The sequence below is a fragment of the Alexandromys fortis genome, unplaced genomic scaffold (genome assembly GCF_014885135.2).
Source record: "Alexandromys fortis isolate MF-2015 unplaced genomic scaffold, M_Fortis_MF-2015_v1.1 scaffold_149, whole genome shotgun sequence".
Classification (NCBI taxonomy): Eukaryota; Metazoa; Chordata; class Mammalia; order Rodentia; family Cricetidae; genus Alexandromys; species Alexandromys fortis.
The window spans coordinates 3380644-3403137 of NW_026068025.1; the positions used below are offsets into that span (position 1 = coordinate 3380644).

General features: G+C 44.2%; 2 protein-coding genes across 2 annotated transcripts in view; one reads left to right on the plus strand and one right to left on the minus strand.

The window, feature by feature from the left end:
- Nucleotides 1–56: 56 nt before the first annotated feature.
- Nucleotides 57–13775, minus strand: Zswim7 (zinc finger SWIM-type containing 7). The gene is made up of 5 exons (XM_050163673.1): nucleotides 13620–13775; nucleotides 9690–9711; nucleotides 7143–7245; nucleotides 1913–2017; nucleotides 57–453 (listed from the first exon to the last, which is right to left on the minus strand). The coding sequence occupies exons 1-5, from the start codon at nucleotides 13693–13695 to the stop codon at nucleotides 337–339; spliced, it is 423 nt and encodes a 140-aa protein (XP_050019630.1). The 5' UTR covers nucleotides 13696–13775; the 3' UTR covers nucleotides 57–336.
- A 31-nt stretch (nucleotides 13776–13806) lies between these two features.
- Ttc19 (tetratricopeptide repeat domain 19) overlaps nucleotides 13807–22494 on the plus strand; it is a 30080-nt gene continuing 21392 nt past the window's right edge. Inside the window, exons 1-7 of the mRNA XM_050163665.1 lie at nucleotides 13807–14043; nucleotides 14136–14239; nucleotides 15795–15905; nucleotides 16348–16386; nucleotides 17087–17143; nucleotides 17817–17878; nucleotides 21788–21882. Of these exons, the coding sequence (XP_050019622.1) occupies nucleotides 13863–14043; nucleotides 14136–14239; nucleotides 15795–15905; nucleotides 16348–16386; nucleotides 17087–17143; nucleotides 17817–17878; nucleotides 21788–21882 (649 nt within the window). The 5' untranslated portion in view covers nucleotides 13807–13862. The remainder of the gene's footprint in view (nucleotides 14044–14135; nucleotides 14240–15794; nucleotides 15906–16347; nucleotides 16387–17086; nucleotides 17144–17816; nucleotides 17879–21787; nucleotides 21883–22494) is intronic.

Genomic DNA, 22494 nt, shown 5'->3' on the forward strand with positions numbered 1-22494 from the left:
CACCATCCCGCCTTTACAGTCACTAGCACTTTAGTAACACGAGCTAGCTGCAGACACAACATGGTATCTGGCTTTATTTGAGCCAACAATACTGAATTGTACCCAGGGACATTTCTACTTGTGAGGTTCAGAGGCTGGTTCTTATTAGGATCATACTTAACCACACACGAACCCTCTGCAACCTACAGCGCCAATCCAAAGCCCATCCTGCAGCCTATGAGGGCAAAGTGACAGTAACAAGTCGGGAAGCGTATCTTATTTCTCCACCTTGAGAACCATGAAGTGTTGAATGAGTTTCCTGATGGCTTCTGTCTTGAAGATGTTGCTCCGGCACCTTTATGCCTCTTGTGTGTTCTCCATCAATAGCAGGTCCGTCAGTTGCTTGTCTGACACACTGAGCTGCCGGCAGTTTCTCATAACCTGACTAAGATAAATTGCCAGGAGATGCTTACACTGGAATACAAAACACAAACTTGTTAGGAACAGGCAGGATCATGTCTGACCAGTCTAATCAAACCTCTCACTATCACATGCAAGGAGGAGAGTGAGACTCTGCCATACTTTCAGCTGGTTTCGTCCTCGCCTTCAGCTAGTTAAGCGCGGCTGACAGTCCTTGAGGCACTGCACTGCTAGGCCTTCCTCACAAGGGAGCTCATGCAAATCTGATAACTATCCAGCAGGTTCAAACTTCATTGTAGCGAGCATGCAGAGCCTGTACTCACTTTAATCATTGTTGTCTTCTGGGGTGGGGAAGGCGCATAGGGAAAATTCTCACACACACACAAATGTGTGGAGATGACCCTATTAGACCTGTGTCACAGAACACAGCACTGGATCCTGGGAGGACCATGTTCAATCCTGTCATACAGGTGAAATATACCACATTCATGGCTAGTGGGGTGTATGAATGGAGATGCTCAATTTGGCACCAAACTCTCAAGAAGTTTAGTTAATATAAAAAGAGAAAGGGGGGGCCTTGAGAGACGGCTCAGTGGTTAAGAGCACTGACTATTCTTCCAGAGGACCGGGGTTCAATTCTGAGCACCCACATGGTGATTCACAACTGTCTGTAACTCCAAGATCTGACACCCTGACACAGAAATACATGCAGGCAAAATACCAATGCAAAGAAAATAAAAATAATCATTATAAAAAAATCTTTAAAAAATAAAAAAGGTAAGAAATGAGGCAAACCTGACTGTTCGCTACTCTGGCCAGACTAAGGACTAACCACCTTCTCTCAGCAGAGGAGGGTACTGCATCTCTTTCCCTTTGGAACAAGCAGTATGCAGACATGCTGTCCTTACTTGATGTCTGGACTCTGTGGACTCACAAAGATGCAGAGATGTAGATGGAGGTGTTCCTGCTCCATAGGATGAGTGTGAGGCCAAAGCCATCTTTACAAGCAGTGGGATGAGGTGTGTGCACCTTTTATTTAGCTCTCTCTTTACTGGGCTGTCTACTTCCCCAACACTCATTTCCAGGATTACCTTACTGTCCCCACAACCTCCTCTACAACCTTAAAAAAAAAAAAAACCAGGAATCTGGTGAAGTACCAAATGTGGTACTGAATTCTAGGAGGCTGAATTCAAGAGGTGACTAAGACAAGGATAATAAACCACAATTTCTCCAATATTGAGGGAAATACCCATTCCATATAACCCCTCCCCAAAAATGTATGTAGCACTTAAAGTCTGAAATGACGCTGGCCTTTTCTCTCCCAACTTGGTGGCAGTGGCAAGAGCCCATTTTTTTTAAAGTTTTGTTTATTATATATTCAGTGTTCTGTATGCATGCATGCATGCCTACAGACTAGAAGAGGGCATCAGATCTCATTCTCGATGGTTGCGAGCCACCATGTGGTTGCTCTTAACCTCTAAGCCGTCTCTCCAGCCCAAGAGCCCATTCTTACCAGCAGACTGTCACTCTTTCGTAACACTGAGAAGGCAAACGCTGGACATGAACAGTAATGACAGGAAGCCAGACATGTGTATGTTTTGCCAGAACTCCCAACTACCTGGGAAGAAGAAGACGGACAGGGTTAGAAGGTTTGCTCATGGTACAGGTTCCTGATGATCTATTCAGTGCCCAAGAGTTGCTGATGGACATCACTGTGAAGAACTGCAGTGGAGTTTATACAAAAGGGAAAACACAAGTTTTCTTTCAGCACTCTAGGACTTCAGGTGGTGGAAGGGTTTCAGGCTAATTCAGCCTTCCACACAGCCTCTTGTTCTCTGTGATGCACAGGTCTCAGCCTGTAGGGACTAAACAGGACTGGAGAAAAGCTCGTGTGCATTTTCCTGCGGGGCCCTTCAGTAGTACGAGGCTGCACGCATGGACCTTTCTAACGCTGCTGTTACATTCCCAGAGAGTGGAAAGGAGCAGCGTGCACAGGAGGCAGGAACACAGCGGCTCTCAGGTGAAGGAAGAAGAGAGGGTGTGAGAGGGGAGAGGGATGACTCAGCAGCTCAGGATGGAGGTCTCAGGGAAGGAGGCAAGTTCAGATCTGCCTGTTCATCCAGCGGGATGGAAGAAGGACACAGACGTGGGTGTTGGTGAGAGGCCCAGTACAAATACTCTTGGTGACAGTCAAAAGGAACACAAAGGAAACGTAAAAGGAAAACAAGATTTGCCTGTGGTGTGATTGGACCAGTTTGTGGAGAAACCACTCTACCACCAAGTAGCTAAGCATTTCCTGTTGGCAGCTTGCTATGGTTTGGATTTTGAATGTCCCCCAAAGGCACAAGTGTTAAAAGCTTGATTGCTATCTCCTGGTGCGTAAGGGAAGTGGTAGAACCTTTAGGAGGCAGGGCACAGTTAGACCGGGTTAGGCTGCTGCGGGCATGCCACTGCAAGAGATCCTGGGATCCCAACCTTCCTGTCTTTGCTTCCTGGCTGCCAGGTGAAGAGGCCTTTTCAGCCTCCTGTTCCTGCAATAATATACGGTAACGTACTGTGCTGCCCTAGGCCAGTACAACAGGGCCCAGCAGCTGTGGATGGGAACCTCTGAAAGTGCTAGCCAATAGAAACCCATTCTCCTTCACTGTGACTTACGCCAGATACTCATTATAGTGATGAACACCAGTTAACACAGGCTACATCTGAGTTAGCTCCCAAATGAAGTAGATCATCACCATCAAAGGGAGGTAAAAACATTTCAATTACTCTACAGTAGACTGTCATATCTGAATTTGCCACAAGGCTTTCAAATTAAATTTAGGCTTTAAGACGGCAATCTAAATGAAAAAGTCAGGATTTGTTAAGATTATAATGTAAGCATTCCCAGGATCCTCTGCCCCAACCTGAGACCAAGTAACAGGTAAGGCCTTAATTAGAAGAAATAATAGGTTCAAGTGCTGTGCTTGTTTGTCTGTTAATGTTTAATGTGATACAGCTTTTCTGGTAATTTGTTGACTAAGCAGAATTCTATGGGGGATTTGAGATGACTAGGAATGTCCTTCTACCACACCTAGACATAGTTTAAATCAGGTATTAAAAACTAAACCTTACACACTTCCTATTCCAAGGTTTGCTGTCTTATGAACGTGACACCAACAGCACTGAGCACCAACAGTTTCCCTAGTGAGTCTAGAAAGAATGAACGGACATTAAAGCCAACTGCTTCCCACTTCACCCTCAAGAAAACTCACCCACATTCAGCACTGACATGGTAGACATCGGCTCTCCAGACTACCAAAGAATGTACCTTTAATGTTCCTTCTTTTCTCTCTAGATTTAGACTCAAACATGTAAAGCCTCCAGGACTCTCCAGGATTATGTTGAACCAAAGCCTGGTGATTTAGGGACAGGGATAAATTCTACAGAGGTCCCCTTGCCTTATGCTTTCAAAAGGCTGCCTGAGATTCAAAGTAAACTGGCCAAATTCCTGGGGCAGTAGAAACTCTAAAGACAGTAAGTGCTTTAATTTGCTTCCTCCTTATCTAGCAGTTGACAACGAATGAACCCGACAATCGGGCAAAAATCTGAGTTAGAAATGTTTAGAACTGGAAATTGACCTGAGGGGTAATTTAATGTAATGTCTCCACTCTTGGGTGGAAGAAGGACCCTCTCTTACCGGAACTGCTCCGAGTTCTTCCACTCACAGCATAGGCTGGAATGTGCCCCCACTCACCCCTCCTTTCTCCACCCCTGCATGGAGATTTTTAAAAAGTAAACAGGAAAGAACACACTCAAGACCAGGACTGGACTCTCAGGAGTCTCCCTGGCAGGAGGAAGTCTGTAGTGACCCCATCATCATTCAGTCAGAGCAACCACCTTATAACCACCTCAGGCCCTGTAGCCACTGCATTTGGGAAGCTGCATTTATTGTTTCCTGTGTTCGCTGTCTCTTTCTGGAAAAGGGATTTACTGTTCCTATCCTGATACAGACTGGCTGTGTGAGCTGTGGTAGCTCACAGAATGTGAGTAGCTGAGCAGAAATGTTAAAGACTGTAGCATGCCATGTTCCCCAGTGTCCTCTGAGCGGGCTGCTTCGGAACTGGGATCCCCGAGTGCAGATGTTTTAGGAGTTGAACTACAGTTGCCTCCTGTGGATACGCAGTAAGTTATACAACCTTGTTCTTCCTAAGTGAGCTGAAAGTGTCTAAAAGGCAGCTCAGGTGACAGCAAAAAAACAATGACTTCAAAAATAATTACACATTACACATGGAGGATGATGAAAATATCTGGGCTGACCTACGGAGTAAAAGTTGGCTCATGGAAAGGTTACTAGTTGGGCACCAAGGCAGCGTCTGCTTCAACTTCTATCACCTTTCAGAGCTGAGGAATGAACTCTGAGTCTTACTGTATGACTGCACAATGTACCATAGGATTGATGTGATGTCCGTCTGAGAGTTCTAGTCTCATTCAACTCAAGTCAAAGTTGAAGCTGACAGCTACACAGCTAGGAGTCTATTTTTAAAGACAGAGCAACATAATAAAGGATTTGATGGACAACCATTAAGAAAGTCATATTGACAAAAATAATTCAAATTGTTTTAAACAAGATGTTTAAAATTTTAGCTAGTAGTCAGATCACATAATTGAAGGACAGTGAGAGGTCTGCCTATTCTGGTAAACTGATAATGGAGCTGAGACCAAAAAGTCTTTTAACTTGAAACTTAAGAAAAAGATTTATAAGGCTAGGTGGTGGTGGTACATGCCTTTAATCCCAGTACTTGATAGGTACAGGAAGGTGGATCTCTGAGTTCATGGCCAGCCTGGTCTACAGAGTAAGTCCCAAGACAGCCACAGCCACACAGAGAAACCCTGTCTCAAAAAAAAAAAACAAAAAACAAAAAAAAAAAAAAACCGATTTATATTATTTTTATTTTATATGTAGGAGTGTCACACTGGCCTATGTGTTGTGTACCATGTGCATGGCTGGTGCCCACAGAGGTCAGAAGACGCACCGGATCCCCAGAACTAGAGTTATAGGCAGTTGTGAGTTGCCGTGTGTGTGATGGGACTGAACCCAGATCCTCTGCAAGAGGACAGCTGAGCTGTCTCTGCAGCCCTGGAGCCAAAATCCTATGAGACTGGAAGGGTCCTTTTTGTATATAAAATATAAAAAGATAACACAAGAAACAAATTCAGTGGCTCCAACTATTATTCATCTATAAACCCACCATGAGAAAATTTCCCCTTTGAGTAGAAAAGTTTTATCCAAAGATTGTAAATATATCCAACACTCCATTTTGTTAATGAAGAAACACATGATGACCTAGGTCAATTAAGGTCAGCTACAATATGGAATGGCAAGTTGATCCATAAGTAGACACGTGCATTTGTCAGAGCAGGCTTTGTTCAAATCATTCTCTAAGAATTAAGAGTTGCCGTCTTGGTCTCAGCTCTGAGACATTCACTAGAAGATAGAATTCAAACAATGAAAAAAATGTCCCTACCCACGGATGGTGTCTGTCTTAGCCCTTCTGAGCCATACACAAACTTGGCTCACCACTGCCAGCATTTCTGTGTTGTGCATAAGAGGCCCCTCCCTCTACTGTAGCCACATTTACCGCTGTCTCGTGAAGCTAGCTTGGGTGCAGGTGGTTATGCCGGCCTACTGTTTATAATAGTTTTTCTCGTCTCATGTTGGGAGTCTGGCAGTGTGAGGTAGCCAGACTGACAGTTACTTTACCCTCTGCATTTCAGATTCCTGCAAAAGAAATACTTGGCGCTTTGTTTCTGTTGAGAATTAACAATAGCATGAAAGTAATAAGAGTATGGTAACAGGCTGTCACATTGCAGATCTATTGTAAGCCCTAAGGGGCAAACTCAGGACCACAGAGACTCAGGATTCTGACTCATTATAAATACTTCTGACAACAGTTTAGAAAGATCAGTGCGGACAAAATGAATCTGTCCATATGGAATAACGCAAGAAGCATTTTGGTTTTTCCTATAAACATGAGATTGTGAACAGGATGAACTTGTCAATAAACGTGTGAGCACGCTTGCCCTATTATCAACACGAGAGCAAAGGTTGATAATACCTGAGAAAAGAGCCTGTCCACGCCATTGTTAGTTTAATACGGTGCTACTGAGTAGAATCAAGTCATATTTATCTTTCATTTCTAAAATTCCTGGAGATACTTTTTTAAGTGCAACAAGCCTTGTGTAGAAAGATCAGATACTACGTGAGCTTTATGTGGAATCTGAAATAATCCAGCTTATAGAAGCAAAAGCAGAATAGTGGTGACCCAGCATTTTAGGAGTGGAGGAGGAGAGATTAGGGAAATAGCTGAAGAAGGAGACATAAACTCAGGAGATTTACTGACTACACTAACAATGTATTGCAGACTTGAACATGTCTAAGAGAATGGGCTTTTAAGTGTTCACATCACAAAAGAAGTAGGCATGTAAGATAGTTTGAGATAGTTGAATATGTCAATAGCATGAAGTTATCTCATAAAGGATCATATATCAAGACATTTTGTATGTCATAAATGTATGGTTTTGTCAATTTAAAATAAATACAAATCTTAAATTATGATTATGTTAACTTTACTAAGTTGGGTCAAAGTTTTTTAGTGGTCCAGGATGTCCATACTTTATGTTGGTCATCAGCTTCCACACAGATTGTGAAGAGATTTATGCCCTAAGGGTGTCTGTCTGGATTATCCCCACCTCTAGACTTTTACCTGGTAAACACATCTTCCACTGGGTGATGAGATTAAAGTGACGGACTCTCGATCAACTAAATCCAAGGCCTGGATGGCCGATGATCCAAACACAAACTTCAGCCTAGGGAATACAAGGACACTGGGTTAGAAGGGTCGATCCTGAGACACGAAGGATCACTCTCCTATCTCTTTTTGATGGTGGTGCTGAAAGAGAAGCCAAGGCCTCATACATGGCAGGCAAGCACTGTGCCGCTGTGCTCTCCCTCAGTCTTTGCACCCTCCTGAGTGTGCTGTTCCTCAAGGCCATCCTCTTAGGGATGGTTGCTAACTGGCCTGTAACTTGCCAGGAAGCTAGTGCTGGGATTAGGAGCACAGCCGGCACAGCTGACTTTTAGGGGGTGCTGGGCTTGTGGTCAGGCGCCTGTGCTTAACAAGCAGTTTACAACTGACCTGCCTCCCCTGCCCAATCCTCAGACTTTAAATAAAAAACTAATTTTAATTTGGAAAAAATATTAATAAAGCCCATGGACTTGGGCTGGAGAGATGGCTCACAGTTATGAGCACTGGTTGCTCCTCTAGAGGACCTGGATTTGATTCTCAGGACCCACATGGCAGCTCACACCCATCTGTAACTCCAGTTTCAAGAGATCCAATGCCTGTCTCTAGCCTCCATGGGCACTGCATGTATGTGGTGCACAGATAAACATGCAAACAAAACACCCAAACACGTCTTCCCTCGGGCAAGCAATTGCTTTTTCTCTTCCTCCCTCCCCTGTCAGAGCCCCTCCTTTCTCTCCACCCTGGCACTCACACATTCTCAGAACACACTCCACCTCTGGACTACATCTGCACATGCTCAGAACACACTCCACCTCTGGACTACATCTGCAGCACATCTTATGCTAATTACTGGTTTCTTTCCTGTTAATGTTTTTCGTATGTTATTATTCATGGAATGACTGTGTATAAACACATGTGTATATGTATCTATGCACATACAGCATTGATTATCAAGTTTAAATGTAACAGGTATATTACTTCATTTTCCCATAAATTAGTCTCACACACAAAATTACTAGGAAGAATTGAGAAGGAACACTTTTGAATTTTTTATACCAAAATTGAATATTTATTTAATTAACTAAATAAAAGAGCCTCTTAATCAGAGATAACCATAGCTAACTTCAATTATTTTAAAATGGCTTTGTCTACTTTATGATTTCTGTGAACATCTCTCAAACACTATAAATATTTCTTCTATTACTTTTGATGGCTATAAAAAATCTCTACTGTAAAAATGAATTATTTTTACTCTAGCTAAACTAGTTTTGAGTAGATGATTTCCAGGTTGTTCTGTTGTCATATTCAGCACTAGGTGAATCTGCTCATTGTAAGATCTTTAGGAACAGCACAGTTACTTCCTTGGGAAATGTTCTTATAAGTGGAATATCCCTGTCAAAGAACATGTATGTTTGAAAGCTGTACTGCAGATTACCAGGTGTAGTGGTTTGAATTGAGAATGGCTTTCATAATTTCATAAACCTGAATTGCTTGAGCCACAGGTGGTGGAACTGTTTGGGAAGGATCAGGAGGTGTGGCCTCGGAGGAGTTGTGTCACTTGGGGCAGACTTTTGTTTCCCAACGCCATTCCAATTAGCTCTTTCTTCCTGCCTTGTGCTTGTGCATCAGATGCAAGCTCTCAGCTACTTCTCCAGCATCGTGTGTGTCTCCTTGCCTGCTGCTATCTCCCTACCCTGATGGGCAGGGACTCACTCTCTGAAAGTATACGCAGCCCCCAGTTAAATGCTTTCTTTTATATTCTTTCTTGGTCGTGATGGTTTGTCACAGCAGTAGAAAGGTAACTAAGACACTAGGTTACTTTCTACTGTCTCTACTAGCAAGGGATTACATGTCCCTTTCTCCATATTTTGTCAACATTTTCTTCTGTGGTTGCTAGCTTTATAGAAAAAAATCTTTATTTTGCATTTTATGATTATTAGTAATATTATCATTTCCCCTAAAAGTTTTTGGCTATTTGCATTCTTTTATTATTTGTCTATTTCCTACTTATTCTACTTAAAAAGATTTATTTGCTTTATTTTATATGAAGTGCTTGAGAACATGCAGGTGTACTGTGTGTACAGGAGCCCCTGGAGGTGAGAAGGATGAGTTCAAACTTCTGGTGTGGCTGAGGGTGACCTTGAAGCCCCCCTCTGGTCCTCATGTCGTCTACCTTCCAAGTGCTGGGATTACAAGTGTACCACCATGTCTATTTTATTTTAATGTTAAAAGAATGTACGTGTGGGGGAGTTTTGCCTACAGGCAAGTCTGTGTGCCATGTGTTTGCAGTGCCCACAGAGGCCAGAAGAGGACATTGGATCTCCTAGAGCTGGAGTTATAGGTGGAGGTGCATCTTCTAAATGGAACTTGGGTCTTTTGGAATAGCAGCAAGTCATGTCCCCAGCCCTCTTCCTATTTTTTAAAAACCAAGGAACATACTGAAAGGATTTGAGTCTTAAAACATGGTAACTTTAAAAAAAAAATCAAGCAAGGGTATGTACTTACGATGAGAGATGTTCATCAGAAACTGTAAAATGGAAGAGTTAATCGTTAGACTAGTAGGTACAAACATGAAGCTCTTACAACCACTATAACCAAATCACCACATAAGATGTAAACAGAACCTTGTAGCCAATTCTCCTCCTTTCCCGAACCCCACTGAAATAATAATAAAAGGATTTATTTACTTATTTTAAAAAATCATTAGTTCCCAAGGATGGAAAAGGCAGGAGAAAACAACAGCTAAAATACACTGGAAATTGATACAAAAGTGGAATATAACTTTCCAGACCCTAGCAATCTGTATCTGAAGCTAGCAGTAGGGAGAGCCAAGCAAAAGTCTGACGCATATTCCAAAACCTACTATCCTCCTCCACAAGCCCCCTCAAAAGAAACCTCAAATACTCATGACACTAGAGATCTCTGGAGATAGGATCAGGCAGGAACTCTAAAATAAGGTTCTCTGAAAGTGGTCTAAGAAGGATCAGTTCCGCTGGGTATGTTGGTGCACACCTTTAATCTCAGCACAGAGGCAAGCAGATCTCTGTGAGTTCAAGGCCAGCCTGGTCTACAGATTGAGTCTGAGGATACCCAGAACTACACAGACTGTGTCATAATAATAATACTAGTAATAATAATAATAACAACAATAATATAACAACATAGAAAGAAAGATCCACCCCAGTTCCCTTTTAGCTGCAGGTGGCTGTTGCTCCCTCATCTTGCAGATGACCACTGACTCTCACGAGAGGCTCTAATAGAGGATTTCGAGGCTAGGAGAAAACATCCAAAACAGGGACTTGCTGCTCTCTTCCCATCACGGCTCTTGTAAGATAAGCAGTCAACCCTCCTCTTCTTCCCTCTGCCACTGAGCTATTCCCCCAGGTGTCACCTTCTGGGCCGGAGACGGGGGAATCTGAGCAAGCCAACAGGAGACAGCACTGGAATGGATGCTCCAGCTAAGAACCCAGTGAGAACTACAGTGACCATCACCTTTAAGTCCTTGCTTGAGGCTTCTCCTCTAAAACGTGACAAGAGTTACCACTACAAAGTAAAAAGAGAACAGAAACGAGGAAAACAATCTGCCGAGAGGAAGCACTGGCCAGAGGGAGGTTCCACCGCCTACTACTAATATCAGAACAAACCAGCTAATGCAGTGAAACAGGCATGGGGACGTCCTTTTCAGTGCAACAGTGCGAATTAAATATAACATCAGAAATTCAAACCTCACAGAAAATCTAGAAGATACAGTTGAAGGGAGTTCCCAAGAAGCAGAGGGGCAGTAAAGCACACTTCATAACCTGGTGATAGAAACACTAGAAAGAAAAGAACGTCTGTCAAGTCCATCAAGAGTCCATCAAGAGTACCCGCAGGATGGAGTGGTAAACAAAACCAGAGGCTGAAGAGATGCCTCCTTCATTAAGGGAGCTTGCGGCTCTCGAAGCCAGCTGGAGTTTGGTTTGCAGCACCAGACTGGGTGGCTCTTACCTGCCTGTACTGCCACAGATCCCACACCCTCTTCTGGCCTCGGGGGGCTTCCTCACATATAATACACGGACACATGCAGACACACATACACGTAAAAATAAAACGGACAAAATCGTATCAGAAGATTGAGAATCAAGGCCATAAACAAGATATAACTGGCTCTCCACACCCATGGGATCAACATCCGTGGGTTAACATGAGGTAAAAATTGAGGGTATGGAGAGAGGGCTCAGCAGTTAAGACCTGAGAGGAGCAGGGCTCACACCCCAGCTCCCTCACAGTCCAGTCCAACAGGATCTGATGCCATCTTCTGGCCTCCGAGGGCACTGCACCCACATGATACACAGATACACTTTCAGGCAAAACACCCAGGCACACAAAATTTTAAAAAAGAAATTGAAAAGCCAGATACACACCTGTAACTGAAACTCAGAAGGCTTAGGCATGAACACTGGACTTGAGGCCAAACAAAAGGAAATAGACACCAGACACTCCCAACACCCCAAACCCCCGAGCCTCCCATGCCACTCTTTGGTCATTCTCCCCTAAGCAACACAGGCTAACATCTACCTACAGCACTGGCGCTGCAGAGGCCAACTTTTGTGAGTAATCTCGAATTGGTTTAAAGCATGATAAAGCAGAGAGGAAGGTGAGTGTGGTCACACGTGATCTTCGAAAAGGAACATACACCAGTGCTATTCACCATCAGTTCTCCACGGGTGGACTGCAACACCCAGAGGGAATAAAGGCCACACACAAAATTCAGGAACAATGCTAGATGCAAAATGCTAGACTGTTATGGAATGATGCTTTCAGATGAAGAAATGTTCTTTCTTACATGTAATTTAATACCTTCCAATGAAGTGTGAGACTAGAAAAACCTCTTTCAGACATTCAAAGCCTCAAAGATCCAGTTCATGCCTCCTTCAGGAACCTACTGAAGTACTGTGCTTCATAAGGTAAGACAGGAAACAATAAATACATGAATAAACGAGAGGGAAGAGATTCGCAGGCTATGCGAAACATAAAACCAAAGTGGGTAAAGAGAATTCCCAGGACTGCAACAGCGAGGAAGATCACTGTAGTCCCCTCCGACACCAGCCGATTCCCATGAGGCAAGTCAGCAGGCTCTTGGACAGACTTCTTTAGGGTAAGTATAACTGATAAAATGCCTTTTAACCTTAACGTTTTGAGTGGAGATTTGTAACACTGGCAAAAAATTTGGGGTTTAAGTAAGCATACAAAGCCAAGACGGTTATAGTACAGAGACCAAGTTACACGGGAAAGGAAACCATAGCTTCCTACATGGCTCAGCTCTGACAAGTTCATACAGCATGCACATGCAACCTGGACTTTTCTTCGGCAAGGTTACCAATGAAGAGTCGGGATTAGGAAGAGCCAAGATTTCGAACCAGCAGAAAACGGCGCCACTGGACTCTATCCTGACCAAGGGATGTCAAATGTCAGTGACATCCTCTTCAGTTGTCAGCATATGGATCAACCCACTCTCATTAACATCCCGGTTCTGGCAAGGGGGGTCTATAAAACTCCGAACATTTATGGTCGAATCCAGGAAGCAAGAGCTCACAACAGACACCCCCACAACTTTTCTGAAATCAAAACGTGTTTGACTACCTGGTTGATCAAATCTTTTATACATATGTAAAAGAGCAAAATGAAAACATTTTTCTCAGCCCTTTAAAGCAGGAACTCAAACCCTTTCACAGAGCGCAATGGATGGACAGAAACAGTTTTGAGCTCTAATTTGACTATTATTTTGGGGCGCCATTTTTGACAGGGTGCTTCTAATCAGTCTAAAAGGATCTTCCTGACCCTCCCCCCTTCTTGAGACCGTCTTCCTATGGTAGTCCATCTGGCTTAGCGCTATGTAGCTGAGGATGACTTTGAACTTTTGATTCTCTTGTCTCCAATTTCCCAAGTGCGGAGATTACAGCCTTGTGCCTGGTCTTATGCAGGGGCGAGGATCCACGGCGGCTCAATGCATGTTAGGCAAGCCCTCTTGTAGCTGAGCTACAAGAAGATCCTCCTCTACACCAAACAAAAATCATCTCGTTTGGTCTTTTCGTTGAAGACAGAGGGCGCCCTCTGCTGGCCACAGGGGGAAAGTATTTTTCAACTGCTAGATGTTTAGGTTTTGTGACTATATTTTTTCTAAACAAAGTATAGGAAGAGTATTTTTTAGGAGAGTATTATTTTTAAACTTTGCATCATGGATTATGGAAAAAGATTCTGAGTAACTCAAAATTGTCTAGGCTTCTGCCATTCCGAATCCCTGGCCCTTGCCTATACCCGGGGTTCCCCTCCGGCCCGCTCGCGCTCCGGAATCTGACGTCTATCACTCAAATTCCTGTGTTTAAACAACTTAACGAGCACAGGCTTTAGAGGCAAAACCATGCGGGGTAAGAATAAAAAGCCCGCGGGCCGTACTTCTCGCGCCGTCCCGCACAGCGGCAGCCATCTCGCTCAGGAGCTCCTCCACGACCGCCGGCAGCGTGACCGCCATGGCACGCAGCCCGCGTTCTCCTCCGGGACGCGGCGAACTCTTCACGCGCTCCGGGCAGGGAGGCGGGGCGAGGCGGCGTGACGTCAGCGGACGTCATCGCGCATGCGGCCAGGCGGGGCGTCCCGCTCCTGTCGCAGCTGGTGGTGCGCTGAGGACGCGCCGGAGGCATGTTCCGGCTGCTGCGCTGGCGTCTGGGCCGGACGCTGCTGCGGGCCGCGGGCCGGCGGTGCGGAGGATGCGCCGCGCGTCTGCTGCCGGAGCGGGCGGGCGACACGGGGCCGGGCGCCGAGGGGCGGCCGAGCCGAGGCACGCCGGCGCGGGGACAGGGACTGCTGCCGCTGTTGGCAGGTGAGCGGCGCGCTCCCGGGCGGGGCCGGGCGGGCGGGCGGGGGTGCGGGGGCGCGGGCCGGTCCCGGTGACCTCTGAGCCGCTTCTCGCAGCGCTCGCCTGGTTCTCGCGGCCCGCAGCGGCGGCGGAGCAGTCGGAAGAGGACGAGACAGACGAGGTGGAGGCCGAGATCATCCAGCTGCTGAAACGAGCCAAGGTGAGGGGGCTCGGTGGGGCGTGCGCGCTCTCCGCTCCGCTTTCCCCGAGGTCTGGATGGATTATTGGCCCCAGGTGCCAGGCTGGCATCCGTCCAGACCGGTCCGCGCTGAATCCTGCCGCAAAACCGCTGCGGTCGTGAGCGCAGGTGGAGATGGCACCCTCGCATTTCTCTTTTGTCCGAACGTTCTGAGTGGGGATGTTTTGCGGGGGTGGTTTTAATCAGCTTAACCAGCCAAGCCGAAGTGATATTTTGTGCATAGTATCTGTATGACGCCTCGAAAATGCAATGTAGTGTTGCTTATGTCTCTTGGTTCGCGTCTAAATCTGTTTCTCCACATTCTTTTATATTTTCTCTCCAGGTTTGTTTCATCTCTTCCAGTGGGTTCAGTATCGACTTAATGCCATCAGCGTCCAAATTTGTGTTCACAGACTGCAGTGTGCCGTTCACGTGTTGTCTCTCTTGCGTCGCTACTTCATACTTAGCATGTTCCGAACTAAGCGCTTGTTCTTAAATGACCCCTCCTAAATATGTTCTTAAACACTCTTCGCTTTGCCACCTGAAAAAAATAACCAGCCTAAAAAAAAAAAAAAAAACCCGTCGTGGTTCTTAAAGTGCGTTGTTGATAATCCCCAGTCACACAGCAATAATCACAGTGCCATGAAAATCAAAACGCTTCTCCAGTCTTTCCGAGCCCTCCACCCCATCTCCCCCATTCTTCTCCCAGTGGTCCTGTTCCCTGGCCCCACTGCAGTTCTTTTTCTGTGCAGCGGCCGAGCGATGTTTTGAGAATGTAAAGCAGAGCGTGTTGCCTTTCTCCCTGTGTCTGAGGAAACACAAGCCTGTCATGGGCTGCAGGACTGGAAGTGACCGAAGTGACAGTGACTCTGACTCACTGTCCTCCATCCACCTTGTCCGTCCTTGCATTGATTCCCAGGAACCATTCTTCTCCGTCTGTAGGAGCTTCGCTCCTTATCTTTGTTGGGGCCATTCTTCTGTCCATTTTGTTGTCCGGTTGACTCCTTCTCCTTACCCCATTTTTACTCTCATTTTCTTGAACACTTCCTTGATTCCCATTAGATGAGATCCCTGGTTCACTCTGTGGTGTTTTTCTTTGTTGCTCTCCTCATGAGTTTTAATTAAGCCTCCTTGTCCTACGTGGTCCCTTATAATCTACAGGAAGAGGAAAAGAAGGTAAAAGGCAAGTAGCTTCCTCATAAAGTAAATACAGCGTCAGGCGAGGCGCTGCACACCTTTAACCGCAGCACTCAGGAGGCAGAGGCAGCCAGGTCTCTGTCTCTGGAAAAAAAGATTGCTCACATTCATTCTGTCTGGTCTGTTAGTCAAGCTTTGTTGTATAAGCATACCTAGATGCAAGGAGGCTGTTCTCCCTGTCTTCTCTGTCAGCATGGTAGCTGGGCACAGTGGGGATGCCATAACTACATGATGAATTAGTGACTTTCTTCTGTGTACTGTGTTGTATCTAATCTGTAGCAGCATGCACATCTGCTTTCCTTACATTTCATATAACGTTTCCTTTGTCTTCTCTTTTTAGTTGAGCATCATGAAAGATGAGCCAGAAGCGGCGGAACTAATTTTGCATGATGCTCTTCGCCTTGCGTATCAGAGTGATAACAAGAAAGCCATCTCTTACACTTACGATTTGGTAACTCCTCTGAGCAGTTTGAGCTATTGATGAGGAAGGGTGGATGCTGAGGAAGTGCTCCTCCTAGTTTATCTTCCTGACTCTCAAGATGTCCCGAAGGTTTTCGTTTTCTACGTTTTCTTTTGGTTTTAATTTTTATATCCTTTATGGGGTCACTTATAATTTCAGACCAGAAAGAAACAGATATCTTAGTGTTCTTCTCTTCAGTGATGAGTAGATGTGTTTAATTTGCTTCCAACAGAATGTGTAGAATAAACTCGGGGCTTCTCTCGCTATTGCTGTACTGAGCCGCTAGCAGATTAACTGGTGACATTTTCTCTGTTGTGAACTTTTTTTTTTTTTTAAAGATTGTTAAAGCAGGAAAGAGTCTCACTTAAAGGTTTTTAAGTTGGTGTAAACTTCAGTGTTCTGAATTGAACAGCTCTTTATAATTTGCTTTCAGATGGCCAACTTGGCATTTATACGCGGGCAACTTGAAAATGTAAGTCAGTCACTTTGTGATGTCTTGAAGTGGTAACCCCTCAAGGGAACTGTAACAGTGAGGAGATATGTTATTCTTCAAAAAGGTCCCTAAAATACAGTGACTCAAGATACAAGTGTTTCTTTTTAATTGATTAGCCCACAAGTAGGTAAAAAACTACAAGCAGATTAGGCATCTCTGTGTGGTTCAAAAATCTCGGGTTCGTTTTGAAGTATGTCTTCATCTGCCATGAGTGAGCTGACTCATGCAGCCTGCGGGAAGGGGAAAGGAGAGAATTTGGTGCAAGTAACATTCTTATGAAATGTCTTAAAGGTGTTGACATTCTCTGCCTGTTACTGTTAGCTAGAACTTAAATTTGTGGTATGATCACACCTAACTAAAGAAGGCTGATTCAAAAATCGAGGCTATTTTGAAAACTTAATTGATAGGGTGACTATCACAGGACAGTTTGCGATCTGTCACACGAATTCAAGTGATTAATCTCTTCAAGTTAGCTTCCATTCATCACAGGGTACTTTAAGGTACAGATTAGAGATGAGGCCCTGATCCTTTGGTCCCTTTTAAGAGTATCAGTGCTCTGCGTATCCGTTGGGGGGGGGGGCACACATGTATGTATGCATGTATTCACGTATGCACCTAAGATTGGTACTTGGAATCAAGAGTCACATGTAGATTTTTTTTTAAATATTTATGCTTTTAGGCAGAACAACTTTTTAAAGCGACAATGAGTTACCTGCTTGGAGGAGGTATGAAGCAGGTAAGGACACTAATATTGCCTCCTTATTGATGCAGCTAACAAAATGAGAGCTCCCTGTCTTAGGGTTTCTGTTGTTGTGACGAAAACATCATGACCAAAAAGTAACTTGGGAAAGAAAGGGTTTATTTCATCTTAAGCTTTCTGGTCAAAAGTCCCTGAGGGAAGTCAGGGCCAGAACTCTAGGTAGGTACCTGGAAGTGGGAGCTGAAGCAGAGGACATGGAAAAATCCTTCTTACTGGCTTCCCGTGGCTCACTCAGCTTGCTTTCTTAGACTACCCAGTCCCACAGTGGGCTGGACTCTCCCACATCAGTCATTAATCAATAAAATCCCCGCAGGCTTGCTTTCAGACAATCTGCTGGAGGCATTTTTCTCAATTGAGTTATTCTCAGATAACTGTAGTTTGTGTCTAATTACCTAAAAACCAACCAGGGTATGTCTTGTAGCCCCAGACCTAGCACACACAAAAAAAGTTATTTCGCCCCCAGACCTGTAAAAAATGGCTAATATTTCACTGATTCCAAATGATGATGGCCAAAGAATTCATAGTTGGTTAATTCCTTTAAAGGAGGAAAGACTGGCTGTAAAGCCAAATTCAGTAGAGAGGTTGGAAATACTCCATAAGAAATTTTTACTTTTCATGAATTGCTTTTTTTTTTTTTTAATCCCAACAGGAAGACAATGCAATAATTGAGATCTCTCTGAAACTGGCCAGTATCTATGCCGCTCAGAATAAGTAAGTATGATCAGAGTATAGAAGTGGCAGTGGCTGGGTAGTAGAGTGATGAGCAGAACACTCAGACCTTGGGGTCTCCAAAAATTGGATGTTATACTTAAAGTGTCTCATTTCTCATCTTGGTAATTTTGAGGCCTTTCCAGTTTCTCTCCTTCTGTTTCCATTTACCTGCGCAGAACACAGCCCTCATCCCTGTAACTGTACTGTGATAACTAATCAAGTATTTGATGTTTGCTTGTAATGAGAAGTGAAGTAGTTAGATCTGTAGTTAACTTCCTAGAAGCAAAGGGAACAGTGTAAGAAGTACCACAGCATAATAGACTTGAAGAAGCCACTCTGCGACTACCAGCAAAAGAGGAAGCTAAGTATGAAGTTAAATGGTGAGGATTTCTTTTGGGTTGTCTCTGGCTCAGCTTACTATCCATTCTGGAAAATAAGTATTGTCTTAGTTAGGGTTCCTTTTGTTGTGTTAAAACATTATGACCAAAAGCAATGTGGAGGCAGGGAGGGTTTATTTGGCTTGTACATATGGAGGGAAGCCAAGTTAGGAACTCAAAATGAGCAGGAACCTGGAGGAGGAGCTTATGCAGAGGTCATGGAGGGGTGCTCCTTACTCCTTTGCTTAACTTGCTTTCTTACAGTACCCAAGACCACCAGTCCAGGGGGCATCATCACATCAGTCTCTAAGAAAATGTCCTGCAGTTCATCTACAACCCAGTTAACATAGGCATTTTCTCAGTTGAGGTTCCTTCCTCTTAGATGACTCTAGCTTGTATCTAGTTGACATAAAACTAGCCAGCACAAGTGGCTCTAGTGGAATTAGATGCTTTGTTTAAATGTCTTCAGAGTATGTGGAAATAATCATCAGTAGGATTTTGGTGGGTGATAGAGCCAGTAGTAGAGGGAATTCTGGATATGGAAGTTAGGAATTAGGTTTAAAATAGTAGATGAGTTTAAAGTCTTTTCTATTTTTTATTTTAGAGACAGAGCTTTTCTTTGTTGCCCTGACTATCCTGGAACTCGCTATGTAGACCAGGCTAGTCTCAAACTTTGCACTTGTCTCTGCTTCCTGAGTGCTGGGCTTAAAGGCATGTACCACCACAAATGACCCTAAATACTTATAAAGAGGAAAAAGCCCATCAGCTACATAGAAGGCTTTAGGAAACAGTTTAGATGTTTCCAAAAGCTAGCAACCAATGAGGCTTTAATGACCCTTGTGATAAAATATGAGGGATGCCGTGGTAGAGTTTAGGCAGGAACTGAGGCAGAAGCCTCAGAGGAGGATGCCTACTGGCTTGCTTTTCTTAGCTTGCTCGGTTTGCTTTGTTATCTACCCCATGACTGCCTTGGGTAACACTACCTACGGTGGGCTGGGCCCTTCCATGTCAATCAATCATCAATCAAGAAAATGCCCCCCTGACAGGTTTGCTTACAGGCTATTCTAATGGGGCATTTCTTCAGCTGAGAGTCCCTCTATCTCTAGATTGTGTCGTATTTACAAACTAGATAGCATGATTGACCCCTTGTCACCTTGACACAGAAACATCACTGTTCACATATATCCTTTCCTTTCGTGCTTGTCCCCAATATATCATGTGAATATTACTATCACAAAATAAGCCAGGCTGGCCTCCCAACTCACAGAGATCCACCTGCTTCTACTATCTGAGTGCTGGAATTAGAGGTGTGTACTGTCCCGCCTTGCCTAAAACATAATATAACTTTAAAAGATGCACAGTCTTAAAAAAATTGTCAAATACTTTAAAATCCAATCACTTTAAAATATCCAACTGTGGGTTTCTCTAAGGCCAAAGTAAGTTTCATAGTTTCTATTCTAAGAGGGAAGAAACCAGGGCATGGTTATGATCAAATCAAAGCAAAACCCAGTTCTTCTCAGAAGTATAAATAGCTGTTGTGTCTGAGACTCAAGATCTTCTGGTCTCCAATGGGCTGGGCAGCCCTAGCTCTTCCTTCCCTGCATACATAACTTATAAACTTGGGTCAGCTCCTCCTGTCCTTGGCAGTTGTCCTATGGTTCTAGTCTCCAGTAGGCAGGGGTCTCCACTGCACCTGAGACCCTGAGACTGCCCTTTCATCACGTGCAGGGACTCCCCCCCCCCCCAAGGCATGCAGGGCCATAGCCTCAGCTCTTCCCATGACCGTTGTATGCCTTCAAAACAAGTACCACCTGGGTGACTCTTACCAAGTTTGTCAATATGAGATACAGCTTTGGCTCCCTCTGGACCACAGCTTCTGTGTGTTGACCCTCAGGAAACAGTTTCAGAATATTTCACCTCAATGATGCTGGTGGTAAAATCGCCTCTAATTCTCAGCTTTGGCTAAGCAGCCTTTGTTCTAGCACAGCAAAGACTTCACTTTATGCCAATGACGCTGGTATCTTGTTAGTCACAGCTAATTTTTCAGCTCCAGCTGATGAGCGTCTCATTACAAAATAGCGCACAAACGGTCCTGACAGTCCTTGTTTCCCCCAGAAAAGTCAGGCCTCATTCGTCTGCCTCTCTACAACATCCCCATCTCCCAAGGGCCCACAGCAGCCTGTTAAATTCTGAGCATTGAGTGGCTTTCCCAGCTTCAAGTGTCAGTGTCCTTCCGCAATTGTCCCCAAAACAGCGTGGTCAGGTCTGTCAGCCATAGTCCATGGTCCTGGTACCAATTTCTGTGTTAGGGTCTTTTGTTGTAGTGAAACACCATGACCAAAAGTAATTTGGGGAGGAAAGGGTTTATTTTGTTTAACAACTGTTACATCACACAGTATCACTGGGGGAAGTCACGGCAGGAATTCAAAGCAGAAACCTGGAGACAGGAACTGAAGCAGAAGTCATGGAGGAACACTGCTCGCTGGCTTGCTCAGTTTGCATTCTTGTATACCTTGTAATCACCTGGTGGTGTAGGTACCACTCATACCACGATCAGACAAGAGAATGCCCCAGTGTTTGCTTTGAAGCCAGTATCAGGGCATTGTTTCAGCTGTTCTTCATCTTGGTTGCTTTTCTCTGGGTTCTAGATGACAAAACATTATGTGGCACAACTTTTCTTTCCTTTGTCTCAAGGTAGAATTCGAAGGGGGAGCACATGGTATGTAAATCAGGAACATATCTAGACAGTTGTATTTAGGGCATGAGTTTAGGGAGAGAAGTAAGGTTGGTGTCTTTGAGGTAGAGGCCCCAACCCTGGCTTCTCTTCTAGTCAATTGCTCCATTTTCATTAGCCTGCTAAGTTTCTCTGCGTGTTGATTGGGCACTAGATAGGCTGGAACTTCTGTGGGACTTTGACTTCAAGTCTTTCTGGGCTTTGAGATAGGGGCTGGTTCTGTAACGTAGGCTAGCCTGGATTTTAGACAGAAAACAGCTCTTGACTTAGATCTTGAGCTTCAAGTTTGGCTGGTGCCAGAGTTCTGCAGCTGTGGCCACTCTAGAGCGTAGCATCCTACAGGACTAAATGTTAATGCTCTCGCAATTCCTCTGACAAGTAGAAAATCAAAGCAAATAAATTATAAATGCTGAAAAAGAAGTCTCGCAGAACTGAAAGTTTTTAACTGTCTATTAACAGTACCTAAGTTAGTTTACTTTTTTCATGTTGTTTTATTAAGCAAAGCGTGAGATAAGAAAACACATTGCAACAGTTGGGAACCTCAGCGTGGGGCTCTGCTGCATGGAGAGACAGACTGGAGACTGTGGTGGGATGGCTACACAGCACGAAAACGTTGACAGATCTCTTAATTAACTTAAATGACTTCAAAGCAAATAAACTTTGGAGAAATACAGATTGACAGCCCAGAGATAGAAACTTCTCAGTATTGATAATGCTTAGACCAGAGCTGTAATTATGAGGGTAAAGAGTTTGAGAAAATGTGAGCACAGCTGATTGATTGTTGATACTTCTTTCTAGACAGGAATTCGCCCTTGCTGGCTATGAATTCTGCATTTCAACTCTAGAGGAAAAAATTGAAAGAGAAAAGGAATTAGCAGAAGATACTATGTCAGGTAGGAAAATTTACTTGTGTAGGTTTTGGGTTTTCTCCACAAGTTTCCATTGCTGAATGTTCCATAAGGGGAAGAACCACGTTGCGGGTAGGCAAATTGTTTATTCTGAGAAGTAAGTGGCTGTCTTAATCCCACTTGAAGTGGGGTTTTGTTTATATGACTAGACCTCTTAGGTGACAGGTTCATAAATTCGCTAACTTCTGCTACACCTGTAATTTTAGGAAATTGATAAATATATAAGGAAATCCTCTCTTTTTGTTCAGTCATTTCTTAAAGTAGAGCTGGATGGGAGAGCACTTAGCTGCCAGGTACCAATCCCTACATTAGGGAAAAAGAAAATGAATCTAAATAGACAGCAAGTTAAGGAAGAAGAGAAAGTTCATGTTCATTAAAGTCATCTGCACTCATGAAGGCTGGGGGCTTTAAAGTTTTCTGTTTTTGTTTTGAGACAGGGTCTCATGTCCTGGCTGGCCTGGAACTTGCTATATAGACCTCCGATTCTGAGATAACACCCATCTCTGCCTCATGAGGCTCAGATTAAGGGTGTATGCCCCTACACCTGGCTTTTGTTTGGATTTCTTACTTGATTTGAAGTACTAGGAATATGCAGAT

Excerpts from the sequence above, each read along its gene's own strand:
- Zswim7 (XM_050163673.1), bottom strand. The coding sequence starts at position 13,695 with ATGGCGGTCACGCTGCCGGCGGTCGTGGAGGAGCTCCTGAGCGAGATG. Across the intron at positions 7,246-9,689 it reads TCTGATGAACATCTCTCATC|GCTGAAGTTTGTGTTTGGAT; the intron begins GTAAGTACATAC and ends TGTATTCCCTAG. Across the intron at positions 2,018-7,142 it reads GTGGAAGATGTGTTTACCAG|GTAGTTGGGAGTTCTGGCAA; the intron begins GTAAAAGTCTAG and ends TCTTCTTCCCAG.